General features: G+C 49.1%; 1 protein-coding gene across 2 annotated transcripts in view; it reads left to right on the top strand.

The window, feature by feature from the left end:
* fndc3ba (fibronectin type III domain containing 3Ba) overlaps positions 1–25,760 on the top strand; it is a 147,771-nt gene that overhangs the window by 59,273 nt on the left and 62,738 nt on the right. For both annotated transcript variants that reach the window (XM_064338733.1, XM_064338734.1), the window contains exon 4: positions 20,592–20,668. In XM_064338733.1, the coding sequence (XP_064194803.1) occupies positions 20,592–20,668 (77 nt within the window). The remainder of the gene's footprint in view (positions 1–20,591; positions 20,669–25,760) is intronic.

Genomic DNA, 25,760 nt, shown 5'->3' on the forward strand with positions numbered 1-25,760 from the left:
AGTGCCCCCCCACCCCAGTGGTGACATCACACATGCCGCAGTGTTCCGCAGTGGCACAGCAGGGTCAGAGCGTTCTGGTGCGGGATGCCCGCCTTGGCACTCAGCAATTTTCTGTCACAGTGTACCTGGAAAACAAACATAAAATTTAAAATAAAATGGCTAAATGCTGAACTGCTCAAAGAAGTAAAAAAAAAAAAAAACCAAGTCTCATTAAATGTAATACATAATGAACCACAATCCTTTTATAGGAGGGTATGATTTTAAAGAAACTAGCTAAAAAAAAATATTATGTCACTTTAGCATCATCAGGAATCCAAGGCATTCTTGACACCAGTACAGAATTTCTTTTACTGTATAAAATGCACTTTGTAAGTCACTTTGGCTAAAAGCATGCGGTAAGTGACTGAATTATAAATTGTAAAAGCATTTATGAGAGTGAAGATAACGACGCCCTTGCTTACTTTCACGGTTTACGTCCTTGCAAAGCTGTCTTGGAGTTATTGGGTTGCACGCATTTCGAGTTTCTCTTGATGGAACCTCGGTCATCCAAGCCCAGGCAGAGATACCATCCCCCTCACCCCCCCCCCCCCAACCCCCACCACATTTTACAGCTGTTTGTGCTATGGCTACGTCCATGTTCTTTCTTCCTACTGTGGTTAAACGTCGATGCATAGTTCAGGCATTTGATCCTTTGCCAGCAACATTTTTCAGTTTCAGATCATTCTAATTGCCCCATTGGTTATCTGGTTTTTTACTAATATTATGAAAAAGGTAACAAATCATTTGATTTCTTTGACCCACTTCTCTCTCCTCATTTTTTTGTCTTGAATGTTAATTAACTCTTTGATTACCGGCAAACAAGCACTTTGACACAAATGGCAATGAGCGTGATTATAGCAGGACTCGAACCTCACGCCCGCTGCCCCAACAGCCAGTAAATCATGACCTTTCCACCCGACGGGACATTTTAGGAAGGGTGTACTTGGTCTTTCCAGGGTACAAACAAAGCATTAACTCGCCACCCATCTAGACGTTACGTTAGCAGTGGATTTCTGGACACGGTCCAGCTCAGAAATAGGTCAGCCCAGTAAAAATAGGCTCTCTGAGTCCGGGGTCTGGAAGTCAGCGCTAGCGCCGATGCTCTCCTGTGCCTTTTTCTTTTTTTTCCCCCTCTTCTTTTCTTTTTTTTTCTTTTCCACCCTTTTCAGAGTCACGGCTGCCACGTGGAACTTTCCCCTTCAGTTTGAATGTTTGGAGAATGCTGCCTGAGGGAATCTTACCACGTCACTCCACTGTTATGCAGAGGCTCTCTGGGAGACTCAGAGTGGACTTTTCGTTTGGTGAAGATGGGTGGGCTTTGCCACTCTGGGAATGAGTCACTATGATGATGGCATTGTGGGTGGTACTGCCCTTATCTGTCCTTTTTTCCGTTGGTCAAGGGTTGCGTGTAATTGCTCTTTAATATGACGGTCACATAATGTAATCAGTGACCCCATTAAGGTAGTAAGGCAGTTGCATTACAAACACTAGTTAATAAGTGCCTCACAACCCCACCCCCCTCCCTCCCAATCCTCACTCAAAAACACACACACTCACATAACCTGACTGGCGTTCCAAGCGCACATTTCTTCACCCATCACCGCACCAAAAGGCTGAGATGTTTTCCTGGCCAAACGTTGAGTTGACTTCTTACAGATACTTTCAGATGCCTGTTCCAAGCCTCCTGGACTTTGTGAAATTGGAGAATCGATAGAAAATGAAACGTGCCGAACTAATAATGAATAATAACTAGGTGCTGAATTTCGGAAAATATAAATGGTAGAGAAGTACAGGCAGTACTCGCTTGATAACTTCTAGACCATTGTGGTATTCCATAACTTGTGTGAAGCGCGATATGCACAAAGAAAGCTTACTCCAAAAACGTTTGCGCGTATCGAGCTTCACGCAAGTGATGGAGTAAGACGACAGTTCATAAGTGTTCTAGCGAGCGCTGTCTGTTTTTCTCTGTCCTCTACACTCGCTCATGACAAAGAGCTGGAGTGAAGTGAGCGTCCAGTCATTTACACCAGGAGCGCTGTGAGAACAAGAGGCCCGTCTGTCGCAGGTGGAAATGTCGCCTTCGCCGGACAGACGGCAGCATTGTACCGAGGGGAAGGGGTGGAGGCGTCAGAGCAGACGAGTAGGCCGAGGGTACTGTCGGAGCGGTCGCTAGGTAACGGCGGCAACAGCATTCCGAGGCCTTCGCTGCTCTGCGGCGTTTAGCCTGTTGGGTTTTCCCTTTCTGCTTTCAGCACTTTTCCCTTCCTGATTGCCCCCCCCCCCCCCCGGACCCCACCCACTCTGCCAAACTCCCTCTTAGCTCCACCAGCTCCCTTTCCTGATTTTTGTTGAAGCCACACACTGCAGTTATCAAGGAAGAGCGGTGATTTGCTGGATAGCATACACGTCGCCTTCTGAAGGTGCTGTCTCTGAAAGGAGTGTTTGATAATGGCTCTGTGAATACGCCGCCCCCCCCCCCCATCTTATCATTTTCTACACAGAAAACCTTTTCAGCCAAGGGACTGATTTTAACTCCTCGTTTGCTTTGTTGTTCTTTTTTCCATTCCCCTGTTCCATTTTAAATGAATACTCTTGTGTTGCTCCTTATTTTCTGCAGTGCGGCCTCATGTGGTTGTGCATTACAAACGATTCTGGTGAACTATCAGACTACTGAGCTGCAGCATAGTGACGTTACTATTTTACCCAGAATTCTAGGGTGAATGTGTTTAGCATCAAAGATCTCCACCAAAAAAAGAAATAGGAAATGGTGATCTAAGCAGCTGAAGAGGAAGACTGGAAGTTGCATCAAGGGGAAATGGGAAAACTGTCTGTGGGACTCATAGTACATTGTGGGTGACGGTGCGACGTAGCGGGTGTTTCCTGTGTGAAGTGCAGAAGCCTTTGGTCTGTGGGGTCTGTTCCTGTCGGAGCGCAGCATCAGGTTGAACCTTGTCTGTTATTTCGGGTGTCAGACCTGCCCCTGTGCACTTGAAGCTTGTTTCGTTAGCCGACTCGTGTTATGATTCTGACTCCCTACAGCTCCCTTACTTTCAGACTAGCCCCCCCCCACCCCCAGGAGTGGGTGACTTATCCAGGAGGAGAGGACAGTGTGTTACTTCTGACTGGCCCTCTGTTACTGTGCTTATATCTATTCTCATAAGAAGGTAAAGCAGTCTGTTCCTGTCATAGCTGCAATAGGAAGGCATTTAATCTGACATCAGAATGTGTTCAGAGACTTCAAGCGCATGGCTAGATTTTTTTTTTATGGCCCTTTGACCTCTTCACCGAACGTGGGCTACAGGAGAAATGGACTTCCGCATTTGCTACGAACTTGGCCCTTGCGCTTCTTTGACTCACTTCCAGCCCCGCCCCCTTCCAGAAAGAGCGCGCTCTGAATTTGGTTCCTGTTGGTCCACCTGGTCTGAGAGGGCTCCCTGTTGAGGACGTATTGGCCAATAATGGGTGGTACAGTCAGCATCCGGCATCCCAGGAAATGCAGGACGTGAATCAGCCGGTGTGTGTGTGCGTGCGTGCGTGTGTGTGTGTTTGCCTATAGTGTGTGTGTGTGTGGTGGAGGATTTGGCACACAACCCTAGGACTGTCTGCATTGCTGCTATTTTAGATGTGCCGTCTCCCTCAGTTCCTGTGCAGGCGGATTTCGGTGTGTTTGCAAATACACACTCCCTCAGCCAACGCGTATCTCTCTCTCTTTCCCCGTCCCTCTTTCCCCTCTCTGTTCTCAGTCTCCCCCCCTCCCCCTCCCTCGCCGGCTTGCTCTCTTTCTCTCTGCGCTTCTTTCTCTCCCTCCCTCTCTCGCTGAATGAGGAACAGTGACGAAAACATGACGGCAGAACCCGGCTAGCATAATGCCACAATAGGACATTAATACGACGGGGAAGTGAGCCGTTCGCTAACCTTCCATTCTTGCGGCGCTGGGAGGAATTGGGTCGAGGCGTGGTTGGTAAAAGAGCCGCGGCGGGTCAGGTTTTCAGGGCGACGGTAATGCCCACGCCCCCCTCCCCCCCCCCGCCACCTCCACAGCCGTGCAGATTTGGACCCGTGGCAGGGCGTCATCACGACATCCCCCCCGTCCCAGGTTTGATCGGCGGGTCCTGACGGACAGGACGCCGGCGCGAGACGGGCCGGCCGGCTGGCCAGACGCGAGCCGGCCCTGGCCGAGAAGCGCGTCTCCCGTAATGAAAACAGACCGCGGCGTTAAGGCTTTCTGGTATTGTTCTGCATCTGGGTCAGCCTTCGCAGTCTCTCGGGTTGTTCGATACGGCCGCTGTCGCAGGAGGTTTAATATTCCTCTGCGGCGTGCTGACCACATGGGCACCACAGGGTCCCGCACGGCGATGGTCTCAGCGATCCAATCAGAACTCACCTGGTTTTGATACTGGGACACTGTGCTCACATGTCCCAGAACTTTATGAAGAATACGTGTATGTGAACATACAGTCCACACATTTAAGTAAATGATAAATGCATTTACTGAATGTATTCCAAAATAGTGTTATAAATGAACAATTATTGTTTTTTTGTATCATCGTTCTTGGTTCATACTGCACTTCACACATTTAAGTGTATGAAATGTTTTGAATATATGGGAAGATTATGATTATTATATTGTGCACACATTTGCATTTATTTATTAACTAACTTGTATGCAGTATAAGCTATATGGGTACATATTTGAAACTTTTTATAACATCCTCCCACCTGCGGGAGGTTAAATAAATTTAGAATAGAGATTTCGATTTTGAGAATTTAGAGCGGTTATATTTGCATTTTAGGTACTGCAAACGTTTTTCGTTTTCGTTGTACGTGTATCTGCGGTCATGATTTTGATGGACCAGCTGCTCTTGCATGCATACCAAGAGGAAAAGAACAGGAACTGTCCCCCCACACAAGACCAAAAAGCCAATTAAAATGCTGATGCGATGGTTTCTTCTTCTCACAGAGTGATTGGAGATGTGGGGGAGGAGCAGGCAGAGGAGTCTTTATTTATTCTGTGGAAATCTTAAAATGGAACGTAATATCATCCAAATCATGCTTAAATAGTTACCATATTGTTTCCACTTTCCATTTAACTGCAGACTGGGGGCCTCTAACCTGAACAGTTTGTGTTTTTAATGTCATTCAGATTGACATCTCAGAATTATAAAAACAGATGCGTGGGGTACAGTGCGGTCGAGGGTGGCCTTCAACGGACGCCCCGCTTCCTGACATCAGCACTGACATCAACCACAACGCCAGGAAGCCCCCACGGCCCCCCCGAATGCGCTACGCTTAGCTGATGCGCACCTACGGGAGCCAGCTCTATGGAAGAGGGCATGTGACCTTGTGACCTCACACTGGGTGGTCTGCATTGGGTGGGGTGCGTGGAGCTACGGGGGTGGGTGGCGGTGGCGTTGATTTACGGTCTGTATGCTTCAAGCTCAGGCCAACGACACCCACTCCCGAAGTGCACGTACCGCTCGTATGAAATATTTACATATGTGAGGAACACGCAGGTCATATCGCGGTAATTTAGTGTGCACGTGTGAATCAAACAGAGACCGGAGTAGAAGGGAAGTCATCCCTGAGGCGGACGTATTATGGTGATTTATCAAGGCGAGGAGAGAAGACTACAGGGGAGGTTGTCGGCAGATTGCAAGGTATTTCCTTAGAAAAATCGAAGTGTCTGCGGGCTGTTCTGTATGTGGCGTAGTCGGTAGAGTAGGGCAGTGTTATTGGGGTAGAGACTTAGTGGAGTTAAAGGAGAGAGTAGTGACACGCCAAATGGAGCCCCAGGAAGGGCGGCCTCCGCCACCTGCTCTCCATTGCCTCCGCTCCTGGTTCTGTCATTACGGTCATAGGGAACAAGACACATGTGGAACAGGGAACAAGATACATCTGGAAAGAGGGAGGGCCAGTGGAAAGCTGACACTAAGCTGACGAACACCAATGAGGCTCGCCGGATGGAACGGCCTCCCTACCGCGCCGCACCGCGATGGTTTCCTCCGCTGGTGTAATTTGTCTGTAATTTGTCTGAGCCTCCAGCGCCAACGTAATATCCTTAATTGGGGAATGGCTTGAAAATTTACTGGCCAGGTGGCGCTTCCGGCATCTTACTGGATTGGTTTTCCATGTGTGACCATCCATCACAGTTCAGATGGGAGCATTTGGTTTTTTTCCTTGGTGAATTGGGCATTGGGACGAAGTGAGCCTGTGATGTTTTTCTCACAGGTTTCGTGAAGGCCTTTCTTGAGTTGGTGTGGTGATGAAACAAGAAAAATAATAACGAATAATTTGGTTTTGGAGGGTAAATATCTTTTTATTGGCAGATATTTTACTATTTGCCCAATTTGAAACTCTTGTTCAGAAATGTAGGTCTGTGGACACTATATCCTTAAGGTGTCAGTTGAAACTTCTGAATTTATCTGCAGGCCAGTAGCTGAGCTGTTTAGCTGGAGTAGGTGGGACCGCAGGGATTTGATCAAGCAGAAGAGCCCCTATTGCTCAGTGAAGCAACTCTGCTAACTGAAGTCTTTTCCTAGGAAAGACACTTGGCCTGTTACCCACAACCCACCCCGCTTCACTCCTTAGATTTACATGTCAAATGATGGCTTTAAAGCTAACTGTTGATCGTTTTCCATAGAAAAGCCCTGAATCGTAGAGTATGGTTCTCTTGTAGATATATGGTGGCGTGTTAAAAAAGCACCAGCTGTATTTCATTTGGAATTTGCTGGTGAACTTTTGTTCTCCTTAATTGACGACCCTGTCTGAATCCGTACAGCTGGTTTACAGGACAGCTGACTGAAATTCTGACGTAATGACGCAGCCGTCGGCCGGAACGCTTTTACCGACTCTGCGAGGTAGCTGAGCTCTCACGAGCTTTCTGCAGCTGGATTCAGTGAATTTATACAAGGGTAGATTTACCGGGGATTTACATGAAGCGCACTTTGAGTGCTGAGGCAAATGAAACGAGCGCTACCCATTTACCTGCCATTGACTGAGGGCCTGTCAGGGGTAACCCAGAGTCAGTCATCGAAATAAAGACTGGAAGAAATACTGAATTTGAATGGCACGGTAGAGTTCATGATTCGCAGTCCAGGCACACGATTCCCATAGAATCTCCCCCTCGTACTTTACAGAGTTAATTTGTTTGCCTTTTCTATTTAGGCTTCTGCAGAAACAGCAATTTCACTTGGGAGGAAAGCTTGACAGGCTCTATAGGATTCTGTCAGGAAAGCCGCAGTGTATTTTCTTGCTTATCGAGGGCAGTTCTTATGAGGCCCAGTCGATGAGCCCACAGGGGCTTTTCCAAAGATTTATTTGGAAAAGTTTTATGCGAAATAAGTCTGCTTTTATTACCGCTCGGACAGTGCTAACATGCTAACAATGCAGCTGGAGCTATGTATTGCCCTCTATAGCATTCTCCTGCAAAAGCTAAGTGGAGATGGGTTTGGTTAGAGATTAAATTCACAGTCCGGCCACCAAATTGTCTTCCCCGCGCAGTTGGCGGACTCCAGAATCGCACGCATTGCCTCCTGTCTGCCTTGTCCCTCCCAAGTTGGCATAAGGAGAATGGAGTTCCGTGCTGACCTTCCTGGTTAAACACGGGTTGCGTAAAGCGGTGACGATGAAGGAACAGGTCGCAGGATCACAGAGCCGGAATTTGCTTACGCCTCAGGGCCCCTTCCCAGCTGCCGCTGACGCGTCTGATGAAACATTGCATCATCCCTCGGCGGCGCGGCCTCGCGGATATTCCCGTCTTACCGCGCGCGTGCTCGACGCAGCACCTCTCCAGCCAAGGTGGGCCGGCAGTCAGACTGGGTCGGGAACCGTCAAATTGCGGTTTGAACGGTAGCTCTCTGTTGGACCGGACAGCTTGGCTACGGCGTTAAATGCATGCAACGCTTGTGTGTAGCGCTTCAGCTCAGACTCTGCCTCACCCGGACTGTAGCTCATCCCTCTGTGTGAGATCCTGTGCAAGACTGTAGCCCATCCCTCTGTGTGAGATCCTGTGCAAGACTGTAGCTCATTTCTCTCTGTGAGATCCTGTGCAAGACTGTAGCCCATCCCTCTCTGTGAGATCCTGTACAAGACTGTAGCCCATCCCTCTGTGTGAGATCCTGTACAAGACTGTAGCCCATCCCTCTGTGTGAGATCCTGTGCAAGACTGTAGCTCATTTCTCTGTGTGAGATCCTGTGCAAGACTGTAGCCCATCCCTCTGTGTGAGATCCTGTGCAAGACTGTAGCCCATCCCTCTGTGTGAGATCCTGTCAAGACGTACCCATCCCTCGTGTGAGTCTGTACAGACGTAGCTCATTTCTCTGTGTGAGATCCTGTGCAAGACTGTAGTTCATTTCTCTGTGTGAGATCCTGTACAAGACTGTAGTCCCTCGTGTGATCTGTGCAGCAGCTTTTCTCTGTGTGAGATCCTGTACAAGACTGTAGTTCATTTCTCTGTGTGAGATCCTGTACAAGACTGTAGCCCATCCCTCTGTGTGAGATCCTGTGCAAGACTGTAGCCCATCCCTCTGTGTGAGATCCTGTACAAGACTGTAGTTCATCGCTCCGTGAGAGATCCTGTACCCATAACACCTGTGTAACCCCATCGCGTAAGAAACAGGTTCAAATTCATGAGACAGCTTGCAGTGTTTAACCATCGTAAACATAGATAACTGCTACGTTAACCGCTCAGCATGCAGTGTAAGAATGCCTCACACTCCCATGATGCCGTAATTTTCCATTCTGCGTACCCCTCCCTCGGGTTCCCTCTGTACGGTGTAATGGTCTGCAGTCTTTATATCTCGTGGCGGTCACCATAACAACCCCTCAGAGTGCAAAGCAGCCCAATTGCGGAGGAGACCTGATGTCATATAAGGGCTCTCTTCGCCCCTGTGTCTAAAGTTCGGCTTTGGAGACCAACAGGATTTAACGTTTGTTGTTATACTTCTCACTGCTTCAAACGTTATGCAAGGTGATTTGGGTTTGAGAGCCTTCATTGTGTTAATCGTATTTATATTAATATTCATATGCATCATGGTTAATATGTACGATGAATATGATAATGTTTTGTGCTGCTGCCAGTCACCCTACTGGATGCAGGCTAGGCCTATGCTGTCTTGGTCCCAGCTGGTAGTTTAATTACAAGCTGCTTTTTACATCTTTGATTTAGATGAGCGTAGCTTTTTTGCGCATTTGATCCAAAATGGCTGCCTTTTTTAGTCACGGATACAGAAGCAGCGTGAAGATCTGTCCAGTCATCGGGACCCCAGTTCACATCTCTTACTGTGCTGCTAGATGAATAGACGATTGCGGACTCATTATCTCACAGTTATCACATCCCCTCCTATTGAAACGTGAGCCTTGTGTGTTTGCCTCACGGCTCATAATCATTCTGTATCGTAAAAATACGCTTCAGTGCCTTCCATTGTGCTGAGCTGTGTTTGAAAAGGGAGCAGGATGTCCGCAATGAATACGCCAAATAATAGCCATATTTCATACAGTAGCACAAGCACAAGGCCAGTGCAGATCGTGTCCACTTGAGGACATTTCTCTCAGAAGCACGCAGCCAGTAATAAGGGCTGGGCTGGCGGCAGGCGGTAGATGGGTGATGCGTTGGCGTTTCGACAGAGGTCATATTTTTTCCGAGATTAAAAGGTCTTTGTTGACTTATAGCTTCGGCTCCTGCCAGCCTTAAGGACAAGATGTGCCCAAGGTACGTGCGGAAAATAGATGTAAGCTTTGTTCATAAATAAGTCAGTCTGTTATTATCAGGTTTAAACGTCTGGTCTGTTTGTCTGAGTCCTTTTGTCGGCACGAACCAGCCATTGTGGAATTTAAACGTTCAGCTGTGACGCTCTCTATGCTGCTCTCTGCGGTTAACATGCCATGACTCGCGCAGCGAGATCGGACAGATAACGCACGGCTCGCTCGCTTCCTGTCGCTTCCTTCCTGTCCCGCCACAAGAAACATGACGGGAGGCATCTACTGTGATGCCAGCATCTGAGGTATTCTGTCTCCTCTCCATGCTCTCTATAGTCAGACTAGAGGTCTATCATTTGTAAGATGTGTTTGACATACATACAGGCACGCTTCCTGTGAGTCTGCATTTGTGCTATATTTCTTACACACACACACACACACACAGAGGGACAGGTTAGTGGTGCAGCATTCAACGCCTGCAGCCTTCAGCTTGCAATTCCTAACCCTGACGGTAGGTTTGTGAAGCAGTAGATGTGTGTGGGGGGCACATTAAACTGGAAAATTGGTCATGGGCGTTTATGCTGGTCTTTTGTAGTTAGCATTCTTTCTCTTCTTACAGGCTTGGTTTACACACTTGCATTACTGTTATTAAAGATTTTTTTTAAATCAACACTGTACAGTATATGTGGTCCAGAGAGAATGAATTCAGTGCTGACTGGGACATGATTATTACACTTCAAGCACTAGCATTTTCTCTCAGACTTCACTCAGACTTTCTCTCAGAAACCCGTCTGAGTCGAGGTGATTATGTTGCGTCTGAGCGGTGTGGTTCTTGCGGGGCCCGCTGAGCATCGCAGGCGGTTTCCGTGCCACGCGAACGCGTGCCCTCCCCGTCGGCCCGCTTCTGATCGGTCACGTAGTCCAATAAGCAGCGTCCTGTTCTCCAGTGTGAATTCTGACGGGGTTTCACAGTGCGTGAAAGCGATGGAGACCAATCGCACTCAAAGCAGGGACACCGACAGAACATGCAATCACAAACAGATGTTATTTTCTCTCTCTCTCTCTCTCTCTTCTCGTCTCCCACAAGCCATTCCCCACCCTTGCTGTCACACACACACACACACACACACACACACACACACACATACCTCAACAGATTTTATTCTCTCTCTGAGACACACAATCACACATGCACACACGCATACCTGTATACACTCATACAAGCAACAGATTGTCTTGATAGGAGTGTGATGGCACTACGGTAGCACTGGTCTGAATATGCACTCATCCTTGACAATTTTCCAGTTTAAGTGACAGGGAACAACAGCACACAGCTGTGGAAAACAAGCCCGGATTAGCTTGTCGCTCCTTGCGGCACACGGAAGAGCTACACCGAGCAGACGGGACTTGGTATTTTCGGCAGTTGCTTCACAACGAGAGTCAGCCCGGTCCGCTCCAGGCCACGCGAAAGGCCCGCTTAACGACTTCATAAAAGAATGGCGGTCTAATGGGGAAGGCATTCGCTTTTACGGCCCTGTAAACTCACGAAATTGCCTCGCGATCATTTTTAAAAGGTGCCTGTCAGCGGTCGGGCTTTCGCTGTTCGCCCCGGCACGCGCGGTTCAAACGCCCCCGGCTCCTGGAGACGTCCGCTCTTGGCACCTGGACGCGGTGGGCCGTATGCAGGTGGCGTAGAACCGCCGTGCCAGTTAGCGTCTCTGGAAAACATTTTTTGCCGTCGTTGTTCGGTGCTAACGGACGGAGAACACAAAGCGGCGTTTAAATGCTTGTTCGTGACGCTCCAGTCTGAATATGTGAGCTGCGGCAGCGCAGCCTCGCACCCGTTGCTGTCCGCGCTGTCCTTCGGTTTGTTGAGTCAAAGGCTGTGAAAGACGATTTTCTGTCATTGAGTGTGACTGCACAAGCAAAGAACGCCCTGTCCTGACCCTTCTGCCTAACTTAGCAGGGTTGGCTACCCATATACGATACGGCCCAGCTTTCCCAAAACCATAATGGCCAGTCACAAAAGAGTACAGTCCCATTTGAGGGTGTCACCTTGAAAAGAATACTGTGCAGCCCAGAATTTCTTTGTTTCACGAACACGCCTGCGTGTTAATTCCTTATTTTCGCTGTTGTTTTCCAGTGTGCGCTAACAGATGCTCATGTTTGTGACAACAGCAGAAACTAAAACTATCTTCCCGTAATGATTTATTGTTGATGCCTATTGTCTTGGTGGCGATTATTGTAATAGTTTCCGATTTCGTTTTTCGTGGACTGTTTTTCCACGTCTTATGTTAACGTATGACTCGTTGAGAATGTTGTTAACTTGGATTGGAAGAATGGTTTGCGCAGCATTGCCTGAGATCACTCAGTAGATACCTCAGAGAGGCCATCTTCCGCTGTGGGCAGAACCTTCCCTTAGCAGATCCCCTAACCTCATCTCCTGAAAGCTCATTCCTTGAAAGTTCTTAAAAAGTCCAATAAATTGTTGGAAAGGTATGGCAGGAGTGTGCTGTCCTATGGGATGACTTTCCAGTGCAGCTGCATAAGTGCTCGTTTGGAGAAGGTGGGGGGGGGGGGGTTTTGGGGAAAGGGGGGGGGGTGTCTCATTGTCACCATCATGTTATTAGTGTGCGATTGAGATGCGACTTTTATTAGAGATTCCCATGTTCCTCTGTGATGGGACCCCAGCCTGGGCCCCTGTGGTCTGGATGTGAGACCGGTCTCGGAGAAAGAGGAAGGCCGCAGTGCTGTTGACCCGTGTGGGCGTGCGGCCAGTGCCGCGGGGTCCTTCAGATGAACGTTACTGTCACGGGACAAAACCGCAACGATGACCTTCCTCAGGAGGGAGTCGGCCATCTCTAACGACAGCATTCCCTGGGCGCTGAAATAAAACAAGAACGCGCTTTTTTCATTGTGTAACACCTGTTCTGTAAAAAAAAAACGCTTGCCTTTGAAGTGCCGTTTTGTCTGCGAGGTGCAGCGACGCAGTTTGTGAGCAGGGTACTTTCCTCTTTTCCAGAATGTTCTTCACCGTCATTTGTAAAATGGAAAGCAGGCTCTTTGAAGCACGGTGAAGGATGGGTTTACCTGGTCCCTCTGTGTGCATATTTCTGAGGGTCTCCTCTGCTTCCCCGTCGGAGCGTCAATCACGTTTAGAGCTCCACACAGAAAGAACCATTCCTGGAGCCTCAGCAGAGCCCTAACCCCCCCCCCCACCGGTGCCTCCCCCCGCCACCTCTCAGGACTTTCCCGTGAGACGAAATTCAACGGCGTCCATTTTCCAAGACCATTTTTGGCCAAAAAAAAAAAGAAAAACAAATCCAAGGCTCTGTCTGAGGGAAACGCACTGCACCAAATGTTGTGCGCGCCGCATTTCAGCAGGTTAGCGATTGCGTTGTTCGGCATAGGGTTCTTCGCTAATTTTTTTCATGTCCTGTGAAAGCCTATAGCCGGGCCGCCCTCCTGGAGCTGGCGGCCGGGGGGGCGGGGAGACAAAGGGCGTCTTGTTTTTTGGGGGGCCCCAGACCCATCGGGCCTCTGAGGCCCGGTGCGGGAACAGGCCGTCCGTTCCCCCCTCACCGCGGAGTATGAGGAATGCTGATGTTTGCCGAGCAGAGGGCTGCTTAGACTGTCCAAACAGACGTCTGTTTGCCAACTGTGAGCATATTGCTGTCTCTGTGCTGGGAGCTGCTGGACAAGGTTTTGAATGGGGCCTTGTGCTGGCGTGGGGAGGAGGGGGTGAAGGAGGGGGGGGGAGGGGTGCTAAGGCTGAAAAGACAACAGTCCTGTCGGCCAGTGCCCTCTCAAGTCTCCCTGGATGCGTGTCACCCAAACCCCCCTCCCTAAACCCGCCTCCCCCCTCCCCCCAGGTCCCTCATTCCAAAAAAGGGTGTCTAGGAGGAGAAGGCTTCATATTGAAGGGGCTTTAGGTGGGCTGGGGGGTTTCCCTTGCCTCAATGGCGTACCTTTGTAAAAACCTGCCAGATGAAACGAGAGCGACAGATTTATAGGTCTTGCAGACCAACACGATCGGGGACAGCACATTCCTTTGAAGATTTAGACATCCGTCCCATTTGACCCTTTGGAAAACCCTCAGGAATTTAAAATCTTTTTGGGTTGTTTTCCCCTCTGCTCTTGTCCCTTTAAATTTACCTCACCCCCGCCCCCCCATCTCCAACTCCTTCCCAACCTTTCCACTGCTCAACCTTTCAACACTACTTCTGCATTCTGCCCTTCGGCTAAATTCAAGTGTCCTGTCTCCCCTGGTATGTCGTTTTTAAAAAAGGTAACATTGGAACCAATGTTGAAATAGAGGTCATGTTTTCCATTGTTAAAATTGCGAGCTTTTTGGGCATGTTATGGTGGTCGTAATTGTTCTCTAGTGCTGGAACACTGACTTGGAGGCCGTTCCATTTTTGTTAAACTGAAGTATGACTGAGAAATTTCCATTTGATTTTACCTTGCTTTTGGCAAACATTACGGCATTAATCAGTTGTTGTGTCGTTAAAGTGCAAGCTTTGGTCTCGCGGTGAACTTTGAAGGACTGTTTCTCTTTTCTGCAGAAATTCTGCTAGTAAATTTTCCTGAAACAAGACATTGTTTTTTTGGAGTCTCTCCAACAAGACAGATCATATCTTCAAGTTATTCCGACTCGCTGGAGGAATGGGGTGGCGAATCTGTCTGGAATTGACGCTCGAGCCAAGTTGTTTCCTGAAACTTCCACGACTGCAGCTTCGCGGCAGACGCGCGTGCGTGTGCGTGTCTGTTGTGAGCCCCAGTGCCGCGGCCTTGGAAAGAAGAAAGCGCTCGATGTGGACACGACCCTCTCCTTCCTTTCAGTGGTTCTCAAAAGAGACCTTGTGCCTGCCTATCAGGCCTAGCCGGGTTCAGACTGAAACAGCCCTCTGTTCTTATATCATCGTCGAGCGCTTTTGCCAGCACAGACAGAACTGACTGCTGGCTTATTGAACACACACTCTACATCAGTGTCAGCGTGGATAAGCTCATAATTCAGCGAGGTTACGGCCCTGATAAACGAGGCTAGACGGTGTATGCGAAGTCCCCCGTACATGACCTCGCAGGGCAAATACCGATGAATGAGTCCATTCTGGTTTCGAGATGAGATATGTTAACGTGATGTGATCTGATCACAGCGGTGACGTTTACATAAGCTGCACGGAAAACGGCGAGACCTCCAGCCGGAGGTCCCGCGTCTGCCCTGCGGCCCGACCGCTCTGCCATCGGTAAGAGCGGCGACGCCCCTCCTCCAGCTGTAGGCGGAGTTTGCTGTCGGTTTGCCGAGGAGCTGCCGCGCAGTTGACCACCGCCAGATCACCAGAACTGTTTCCACGTTCCGGCGCTACCGAAAGTATTTTTTTTTAGAACCTCGGAGCACCCAAGTCTCCAGGAAAAGGCTTCGCTCAGCACCATTTTGCTTTTTCCACCCGGTTTTGTCCAAGTTCTTTAATAAAGGGATAGTGCCCTGCGCAGAAATTATATCATGTATTTATTGGTTCAAGATGTGCGCACACATGGTGCTGATTCTCTTCCCTCTCGCTGGAAATGGCAGATTCTGGTTTAAGATCTGAGTCAGAACGCAATCAGCGTGTTGCCCAACGAGACTGCAATTCGGTGGCCCTCATCTCTGAACCCTCCGCCATCGCCCCGAAAACATAATCACTTCTCTAGCATCTAATTGTGCCCTTGACTGCCGATTTCACATTTAAAATCTCAGCTCGCTGCTCTGCCTAAGTCCTCGTTTAAACTCTTCTCTGATCCCGTTAAACGGAAGGCCCCTCATGCCTTCACCCCACCCAAGTGGAGGTTAGCATTCCTCACACCAGCCAACACTTTTTTTTCTTTCTCTCTTAAGCTTTATAATTACAGCAAACCCAGCCATCATTACGCTGCATCAAGTGTGTACATTTCTTTTTTCTTCCAGTGTATTTTCGACCTTTATTTTCTTGCCTCACTCCGTTGGAAATGCTAAGCGCACACGCGCCGTCCACCCACACACACACACACACACACCCACACACCCACCCACGGGCTCAGACTTCACCCGGTGTCGCGAGTGCGCCTGCCTTTGCTGTCTGACCGACCGGTTCGTTCGACCGGGTCTAGCGGATGTCCTCAGGGGAGAGATGTTGCACGCGGTTCGTATATATTTACGCCCACTAGAGTCGCAAATGGGGATTGTGGCACGCCAAGGTCTGCACTCCCCCTCACCCCGGCACGAGCGCCACCGCGATTAATCATTCTTTAATTGCTCGGGGCAAATCGAGGAAATGTCGGCAGGGTGTTGATAGCTCGGGTCGACACTCGCTGAATTTTACCCCTTGGTTCAGTCGCAGTTTTCTCAGGCAAGTGAAAAAAGGGAGACAAACCGTTTCAATAAAATCACAATTTATGTTGTTTTAAGTAATGACGCGCTGACTAACTTGACTGTGAGGAGAACACGGTGTCTCCGTGCGAGCTGCAATGAATCTGAGGTGTCTGAAATTTCCGGAAATCTCCTGGGTTGCTAGCCAGAGAACTGTGTGGGGCCTACATTAAGTTTTAGACACCGAAAAAAGTATTTTTACTCAAGGCTGCATACTTGCACTCACTCATACTCCCTCGTGAGCTAGCGCCCCTCAGTATCTGGCCCAGACATTTCAACAGCATTTACGTAACCTTAGGTAAATACTGCCGGTTCTCTGAACGCTAACCCCAAACTCATTGACTGGAACGTCTGCCTTTTTTTTGGGGACGTGCTGAAATTCACTTTGAAATGAAAGCTATTTTGCCACACTGCCCTGTGCTAGTTTGAAATCCTTAAGTGTTGGCGAGAGGCTACGGCAATTAAGTTGAACGTTAAGTTTTCTTTTGTATTCAGTTACATAGTTGAGTGCAAAAGTAATGATTACTGTAAAGCCTTCCTCTGTGTCTTATGTCAAAGTGGCTGCTTCAGGTGATCCTGAAGCCCAGCCTGGTGACCGGCGGCGGTCGTACCGGTTGGCTGGACTGTCGTGAAAGAAACGAAAGACTTGGGTCATGTTTTTTGGGGCGTGGTAACTGCAGCACTCTCCCGGAAGGGCTGGTGTATTTCCGGAGGTGTCGTTCCCGCCGTGGTCCTCTTCCGGCCCCGCTGTCGGGCGGAGGGGGCGAGGCGGGGATCCCTCGGCGAAAAAGAAGCGCGGGCCTCATCCAAATCCACTCCCGCCGCTCCTCCAGCCAAATGCAAAAAAAAAAAGTGGAAAAATAGCGCCTCCGGCTTGGCCGTCCGTCGGCAGCCAGCGCCAGGTTTCCTGTTTACGCGAAGAAGCGATTCCCCGAGACGCAGAGATGGGGAGGCGGGAGGCTTGGGGGGGGCGGGGGGGGTGTAGACTGTGGTGTTTTTAGCTCTTCACCGCGATGTGCCGCGCAGGTTGGGATCCGGGATCGCGTCGTGCTTTCCCAAAATGTGGGCAGAGGTCCCCGGGGGGTAGCTTCGGTTTCTGCCGTTCTGACTTGCGGTTGGCTGAGACCGTGCGCGCTTCCGCGTATCGGAACAGGCTGAGATGGAGGACGCGAGCACGCCGTGTTCCCTCGCCGCCGAGCCGTTTCCACGCTGGAGAACTTCAGCGTATGCGCCGCGTTCTGGTCTGTGACACTCTGCTGATTCAGAGAGTTGCTATATGAGCAACGAATCCCAGGAGAGTTGTTTTTGTGACAGCGTTAGCCCCAGTCACTGTAAGGTAATAGGTCGTGTCTGTTGGTTGGTGTTTATGTCGAATTTATTTTCCGTTGTTTTTTACAATTTTTATTTTTTTTAAAATTTCAGTTTTGGCTATCTTCCAACTTTTACACGGTTATTTTTGAAAAGTGCAGCCTGCGACTCGCTTGTGGACGCGTATTCTTCCCCGTCAGAATTCCGCCTCATTTACTTGGGTGATGAGAGACAAATCTGTTAAACGCTCTTAATTATTCCGCCGTGTATCCTTGAGTGAGCATGCAGGGCCCCTGGCAGGTCTGGTATGCGGCCTCAGGATATGACATAGTTGTTATTGAGAGGAGGTTGTGCCTTTGAAATGAAGCATTAACTGTAAAATTCATTATGGCGATCACGTTGATTTATAACGGTGTAGTTAACCGAAACTTGACTGGACAGCTCTCCGGGGACGTCAAATGTCTTTAGCAGCTCGGACGCGAGCCTCGGTAAAGGTCGGACCGGAATGGAAAAGTTAACAGAACCTTTCTGCATTATCTGATTTTTTTGACAAACAAAAAAAAAAGGGGGCGAGAATGTGGGTGTCCGGTCTGTTTTCCCTTCTCCAGCAGAGCCGTTTCAGACCAAGGCTTCGGTTGCGGAAACTGCCGGAAGCCAGACCAGAGCTGTCTGTAACCCTTTTGGGTTCAGTCTCAAAATTGATGAACGACTGTCATTTTATAATCATTCTTATAATTTTTTAGATTTTGTTAACGATTACAATTTAAGTGTAGAATAATAAAATGAAAGACACGACAGGTACTTTTGATAGTGCCTAAAGGTTTTGTTGCCAGATTTTGTCCATGTTTTCTGTGAAATATTCCCTTGGGAATACATTTTTTTTTTGCATCTCAGTCAAAATTCTGCTCAAAATGGTTTGAGGTTTTGATTGGGGTTGAAAGTGCAAGTACTGGGGGAGCGTTCAATTTCGGGGTCGTTGCGGTCATTTTTTATGGCTTCGTTTATGGCCTGCAATGTAAAATTCCCTACATACAGCCTACTGTACGGCTTTTATGGCTCCTTCCTTTTCGGGGAAACGAGACCTTGAAAGGAATTGTGAGGGCACTCGTTTGGCTATCGGTGGCACAGGTGGTGAGCGCGGGAGGTCTGAGCCAGACAAGCGGGCCGCTTACGGTAAACGCCGCCCTGACGTGACGAGGAAACCGGCTGGCCTTGAGGCGAGGCCGCCCTCGCGTCCGCGTCCGAGTCCACGCCTCCGCGGCGGCAGCGGCCAGGCGCGCGTCTGGAGGTTCCTCCTCCCGGCTGGAGCGAAGGAGGCGAGCGGAGTCAAATGGAGGAAAAGAGAGAGTGGAAAACCAGAGGCGAAAAGCACACACACACACACACACGCAAAGCCTCTTACCGTATTTACATTAAACACTGGGATGGGGCTACAGGGAACTGCGGCGCTCTGGTTGCCAGCGGAAAAGGCATGATTTGCTGCAGGTAAACAGAGGACCCGCATGGCGAACCCATTAGCCGCCGCGGCGCGGGATCGCCGCCTCGCGGCGCGGGGAACGCCCGAGGAAAGCCTGCGCCTTGATCGCGCGGAGGGGGCCCGGATATTTTCCGACCTGCCTGACTTGCGTCCGGACCTCCCGACATCCGCTGGACCTCGAATGTTGGTTTTGCCCGTGGCTGTGTGATTCCGGGCTGTGGAAGTATGGCGATACGGACTTTGAACTCGGAAATGCCCGGAAAAGGTTCACGTATGAACCTCTGATTCAGGGTCGGAAATGACATTCCCATTCCATTGCTGTTTGAGCCAGTCCAGGATTTAGTGGTTAGTCGGTGCCCTTAGAAGCAAATGCCTGACACTTCTAGGCTAGCCTGGTAAAACCAGGAATGGCTCAAATTGCTCTTTATTAAGAATATTATTTCATCTACAGGGCACTTGGATACTTTCACCTGGTAGATCCCAGTGTTTGTTCAGACATACAGGTAGAGCAAATAGCACACCATTATACAACAGGGCATTATTTAATTTAGATTGCATTATGCATGTACGCACCACGCACCCTGATCCTGGCCAACTTGCAGACCTTTTGTTTTTAGTGTTTTGCGTTTACCCAGCTGGTTATTTGTGAAGAAATCTGGTGAAGTTTTCACACAAATGATGCCATACCCAGCCATGTTCACTCCACTTTCCTTCTTTATGAACATGCCGTCACACCCATCTTACATTAGCAGTTTGGATCGTGGCTTGCTCTTGCAACAATAAATGAACAAATAATAAATGAAAACTGGTACTTTGCCTCTTGGCAGTGGTCAGTGGTACTACTCAGATCACTGGTATATCTGTTGGTTTTATTGATTTATTTATTTTATTTCGTTTTTACTTTGGTTTTTTGTGCCATGTGCCCAACCAAGCCCCCACTGCCTTCTGTGTGTTGGCTTCTGTGTGCACAACTGAAAGCATGCCTAAAAAACAAGGAAGTGCTTCCCTGTATAAAAGTGCCCTTTCTTGCCTTTACGTTTCTCGTTTCACCTCCATAGGTGAACAGGGCAGTTGATGGAAAAAATGTGTGATGGCTCCATAAGTAGGTCATGGGGCCAGCGGTGGCAACAGAGCCCTGAAGAGCGCCCCCCCCCCCCCATGTTATCGTCATCACCTCCAGATTTTTATTTTCCCATGGTCCCATCCCACAATGTCAACAAAATCATTATGGTTGACCTGCATTTTGACTGTTTGCATTTCGGCTGCCTTGTTGTCACCTTACAACAGCAGTGCCCTACCTAGGATTTGAAACTGAAACCTTCCAGTAATGCTACTCCTCCACCACTATAGTCACTTTTATCCAGAGAACCCGACTCAGGAAGGGAATGGAGGAGTGTATGAGGTGTCCTTCCTGACCAAACTGCAGATTTGGGGCAGCAGACTTTTGCCAGATCTCCACAGGGAGCTAGCCCATGCTGCGTAGAGCTTCCCTCAAGTCGCTGAGAGTCTAGCGCTAGCTAGCAAGGCTCTTCCCTTGAATCCAGTGCCCTCTGCTTCGGGGGCTGTTGCAGCCAACGGACCAGTCTTCACCTCAACCGTAGACCATGTGCGGTTATTTTGGGTGGAGGTTGAGGGGACGGGACCGAGTTTAGCCGCTCTAACAATCGGCCGCTTTCTTCCCACAGGCCCCGCCGAGGTCCCGATGATGTCACCCAACGGCTCCATTCCGCCGATCCACGTGCCCCCGGGATACATCTCCCAGGTGAGTCGCCGCGCGCGAGGCTCGGCCGAGCGTGCCGGCACAGGCCCGATCGCTGTCTCCGCCAGCAGCCGCTTTCTTAAGTCGCGTACAGACAGAACTGCGAAATTCTTCCGGAATAATCCGAGCATTCTTTTGTTTGTTATGGGTTTCCAATATTTTGTAATGGAGCAAGAGTCAAACAAAAGAAGTCAAGCACAAGCATCGGAAAATATTAAGAATGGGAGAAAAATGCACTCATGAAAATTCATGGGAAGCACCACAAATCCCCTTTCAATTGTACTTAAGCCTACTTTGTTTTACTCATTTTGTTAGGAGAAGCATTCATTTCTGAAAGTTATTTGAACCATATTAACTTTTTTATAAGTTTTTTTTAAATGTAAGTTTGCATTAGTTTATGAAGTAGTTGTTAAGCTGTTAAAAATGCATTCCTAGTTTTGCCAAAGAGGAACAAAGAAATGCAAGTAGTGACTGTGGCTGGTACATGTGAGCTTCAGTGTTCAGCCAATCAGGAGGATTTCCACTCTAGTCATGTAGCCACAGATGCAATGTGTTTGTGTTATCTACCCAGCGGTTTGTTTGTAGATATAGAAGTGAAAGACCCCCAACCTCCTTAGGTCTTTGCACATAACCTTTACACGTAAATGACCCTTAAATGACTGAGCTATTTGGTCATATGACATGTATATGTATGTGGAACATGTTTGGGAAGTGGACACCATTGTTTTTTGGAAAAAAAAAGTATAGGAATTTTGGAAAAAAGTTCATTTTGATAGGCTTGACAGGCTCTGTCTATACAGTAAGTGAGAGAGAAATGGTGACTCAAGATGCTATTTCAGTATTCATACTGGAATATGACATTCTTTTTGAAGAGTTGGGAATGCGATATAGTCACAAAGATGGCACCATAGCTGAATGAGTGAAGAGGTTTTTTAAATGGAATGTTGAGGTACACTAGGGTGTGATAAAATAAGTTTATGGCCTTCTGGATCTGGTGGGTTGTTGTGGCTGAATTCCTGATACTATGTTATCTGCATTGAGGTGTCCGCCCTGCATGATGCCTAAAATCTTTCAGTTTCTGTGCCATGCAACAGCTGGATTGTCCATCTTTATGTAGTCGAAAGTGCTCTCGAGCAACCTTCCTTTGATCCTCTATCCTATAAATTCTGCGCACGTCTGCTCCCAAAGTTATTATCCTTGCTTTCTTTCCTCAGGACGATTCTTCTTTTCACGTTGTCCTTTTGGGGCAATATTTTATTGTTACTTGTACTTTGTGCAATAACCATCACCACGATTTTTACGTATTTGCCGTTGTCTGTTTCCTCAAAGACTTTGCTGAGTCAGCCATTGAAACCTGGCATTGGAAATGGCTTGCTGTAAGTCTGTCTCCACATCTGGTATACGGTGAAGTAATACAAGCCTATATAAAGAGTGACGAAGGTGTTTCATGACATGGTAGCTTGCCTTCAATGCCAAGATGCCGTAAAGCCTCCTCCTTTTTTTCTTTTTTTTTTTTTTTACGAGAAAGTCCAGTCACCCCGCCCCCCCCCCACTCACATACAAGGCCAAGAGAAACATTCCAAATATCGAGAAAATTTATTTTTACAACATTTTGGCACACTGCCTCGCTTTCCCAAAGATCATTCAATAAAGGCAGTGGACACTGAAGTGAGGAAGTGAGAAAAAATATTCTTTTGGTTTGTAGTGACACGCATGGATGAATCGGCTCATTTAGGGCCACCTTTTTACATTTGGCTCGGTAGTTGTTTGCTCAAGTAAATGCTTTTCAGTATGTTCATCTCTGTCTGTGGGTACTTGCTTAGTTTTCCAGAACATTTCAAGTGAGCGTCACTTTGTAATTGACCTCTTTAGTTTTCAGTGTATTTTGTGTCCTTTACTAAATATCCAAATTGAAGTCAAATAAATTATTGGGACTCTGTTTTATTTTTTTCAAAATCTGGTTATAAGAAAACAGCTTTTAAACTGTTTCAGTTTTATTCTCACTCCACAAAACACTGGAAACAAAGGGTGTATCTCGGAGTTGGTCACACAGCCATCCTATCCAGAAATCTTGTTTACAGTCACCCGTTCCAAGAACACCATGGTGCTTCCGCCCACCACTAACTGCAGATGTGGGCTGTTATAATTCACTGAAATCTTTCAGGCCTTGAGTGACGATAAAATGATGAGCTTAATGAACAAGCAAACAGTGGCATGTCTGGCATTGGTCCCACCCCCTTTCCCAAGGCTCTTAGGGTAATGAAAGTTTTCTAATCCCGTTGACTGGCATGAGGCTTAGACTTCAACAGTTTGCTGTGGAAATGGTCTGTTCCTCCTTCGTTTTTACTGTGAAAGAACAGGCTGGAGGCATTGAACCCTTGGGGGGGAAAAAAAATCTGTAGCGTTCGCCTCTGATTTAGACGCAGGCTATTCTTTCGGGCTCAGACGGACCCCGGCGTCGTAGACGGGCAGGCCGGCTGATTTTAGGGGAAAGGACAGCCGCTGTCCGAGCGCTCGCATCACGGCGCGCGATCTCCCGCAACAACGCGCCCTGTCTGACACGGAGGGGAGGGGGCGGGGTCCCGCCCGCCTTTCAGCCCTGACAATCCGCCGCGCTTCGGGAAAAGGTCAGGCCCGGCGCTGATATTTCCAGGAAAAGGTCAGAGCAGATACGAACGAAACTATCTAGGATAAGAGCGGACATGGCAAGCTGAAGTTTTTACCACCCCCAACCCCCCCTCACCCCCCCTCCCCCCCCCCACGTCTCCTCATCACCCCTCCTGTGAAAACAAGGGCAGTCAGATTTCTTTTTTTCCCCTTTGCTTCAGCTTCTGCTGAGACGCTGTGAGATTTAGCTCCTGCACGGACCGGCGGGGCCAGAGGCTCAGAATGAGGGGAAACTCTGAGGCGATGGCGTTTGTTTGCTTCCCCCGTCCCCCGGTGCGACCGGTCCCCGCGGGTTCCCGCCGGGCCCCGCCGGCTGTCCGGGGGTGAGGGGGGGCGGTGTGGGCGGCCGGGGGGGTGTTAGGCTGGCTGGACGCGCGGCCGCTCGGAGGCAAACAGCGGAGCGTGCCAGCGGCGAGCGGGAAATGGAGTCAGCGTTACGTAAGCGCTGCCGAAGCCCCCCGAGAAGCGGCTGGCCGTCTCCGGGAGCCAGCAGGGATCAGGGCCTGTGTGGGGGGGAGCAGCGCCAGCAGGGATCAGGGCCTGTGTGGGGGGGAGCAGCGCCAGCAGGGATCAGGGCCTGTGTGGGGGGGAGCAGCGCCAGCAGGGATCAGGGCCTGTGTGGGGGGAGCAGCGCCAGCAGGGATCAGGGCCTGTGTGGGGGGAGCAGCGCCAGCAGGGATCAGGGCCTGTGTGGGGGGAGCAGCGCCAGCAGGGATCAGGGCCTGTGTGGGGGGAGCAGCGCCAGCAGGGATCAGGGCCTGTGTGGGGGGAGCAGCGCCAGCAGGGATCAGGGCCTGTGTGGGGGGGAGCAGCGCCAGCAGGGATCAGGGCCTGTGTGGGGGAGAGCAGCGCCAGCAGGGATCAGGGCCTGTGTGGGGGGAGCAGCACCAGCAGGGATCAGGGCCTGTGTGGGGGGAGCAGCACCAGCAGGGATCAGGGCCTGTGTGGGGGGGAGCAGCACCAGCAGGGATCAGGGCCTGTGTGGGGGGAGCAGCACCAGCAGGGATCAGGGCCTGTGTGGGGGGGGGAGCAGCGCTTTTTGGGAGCGGGAGAGCGTTTTTTTTTTGTTTTTTTTTTTTTGGCCGGGCGCGTACATGACTCTTCCCTCCAGACTTTGGTCACGCCGCCCACCCCCTTCCCACAAAATGAGACGCTCGATGTTTGCGGCGCCGCGAGCCTGCGCTAGGGAAATCTGGATTTTTCAGGCTTAGGGTAAAACGGAAATCTGGCCAAGTCAAACCTCGGGAAACCTTAGGCACATTTTTGGTAACTGCATCCGTAATGATGAACTCTTAAGCCGTTCACTAGCATCCGTAACCGGGGAACATTTCATTGCATCATCATCAGTACCTGTAGTGCATACCGTACACAACTGTGATTGGGTACGCGTTTAAAAAAAAATCATTTTATAATGTACTCAAAAAATCACCGAGAGTGATCTGGACGCTGGCTGTCGTTACCATTCCAGTTCATGTTTATTGTTACCGTTTTAGGCAAAAAATGAATTTGAATTGGTACAGGTACTAGAATTTTATAGTGATTGTTCTCATTATTACTAGTGGAAACAGCCCTGAAAAGGTTGGTCAAAACAGGTAGTTATCATATATCCTGTTTACAACATACTCAGTGCATGCTTGGGATGTCCAGTCACTTTCCCTGGGTTGTGTTTTCAGATGCTTTTAGATTTTGGCAAATGTGATGCCCATATATTCAATGGTGTACATTATCAAGTGTAGGTTTCTATGAACAAAAATGCCCTTGATGCCCTTTAATCACGAACCCTTTGGAAAAGCCAGTGAGCATAGCGATGGACTGCTGTTTCATCCACTGAGCTCTGAGTGTTATGCAAGTTCTTCTGGCCTATTTGTGTCAGCGTATGTGTTGATCAAAGAGCACTTTGAAGATGTGCCAACCTGGTGTATGTCCAGTATCTAAACACATAGAAGCTTAGACTCTGGCCTTATTTGCATGTAAACAGAAGTACGCTTTTTTGTATGGTTTGTGCAACCTAGCCATGCGGGGGTGGTGGGGATAAGGGAGGGAGGGGGAGGGGGTCTACAGGGGTCGTTTAAAGAAGCCCTTTCGGAAAATAAGTCCCCCCCTTTCTCTGGAACGAATTCCACTCGCACATTCTGTTTTTAATCTGCTGACTTTAACTCTCCCCATCACATGGTTCTGTGAATATGAGAATCAGGAAACTCTTTTTTTATGGTGCTGGCTTGTGTCTCGGAGGAAGTAGTGGACCTTTGGTTTTGGTGTGTAAACTCGAATGGTTATGCGTTTCACCTCGACTGGCAAGAGGTAACCCACAGGGCCTGTTTCTCAGGAGGGCCGGTCGTCTTGACGATAAGTTAGCCACCTCTCTTTGCTCCGGACCCGGGCCAACATCTTGAGCTCCTAATCTCCCTGATGGTTACTTTTAAACAGT

The sequence above is a fragment of the Anguilla rostrata genome, chromosome 6 (genome assembly GCF_018555375.3).
Source record: "Anguilla rostrata isolate EN2019 chromosome 6, ASM1855537v3, whole genome shotgun sequence".
Lineage (NCBI taxonomy): Eukaryota > Metazoa > Chordata > Actinopteri > Anguilliformes > Anguillidae > Anguilla > Anguilla rostrata.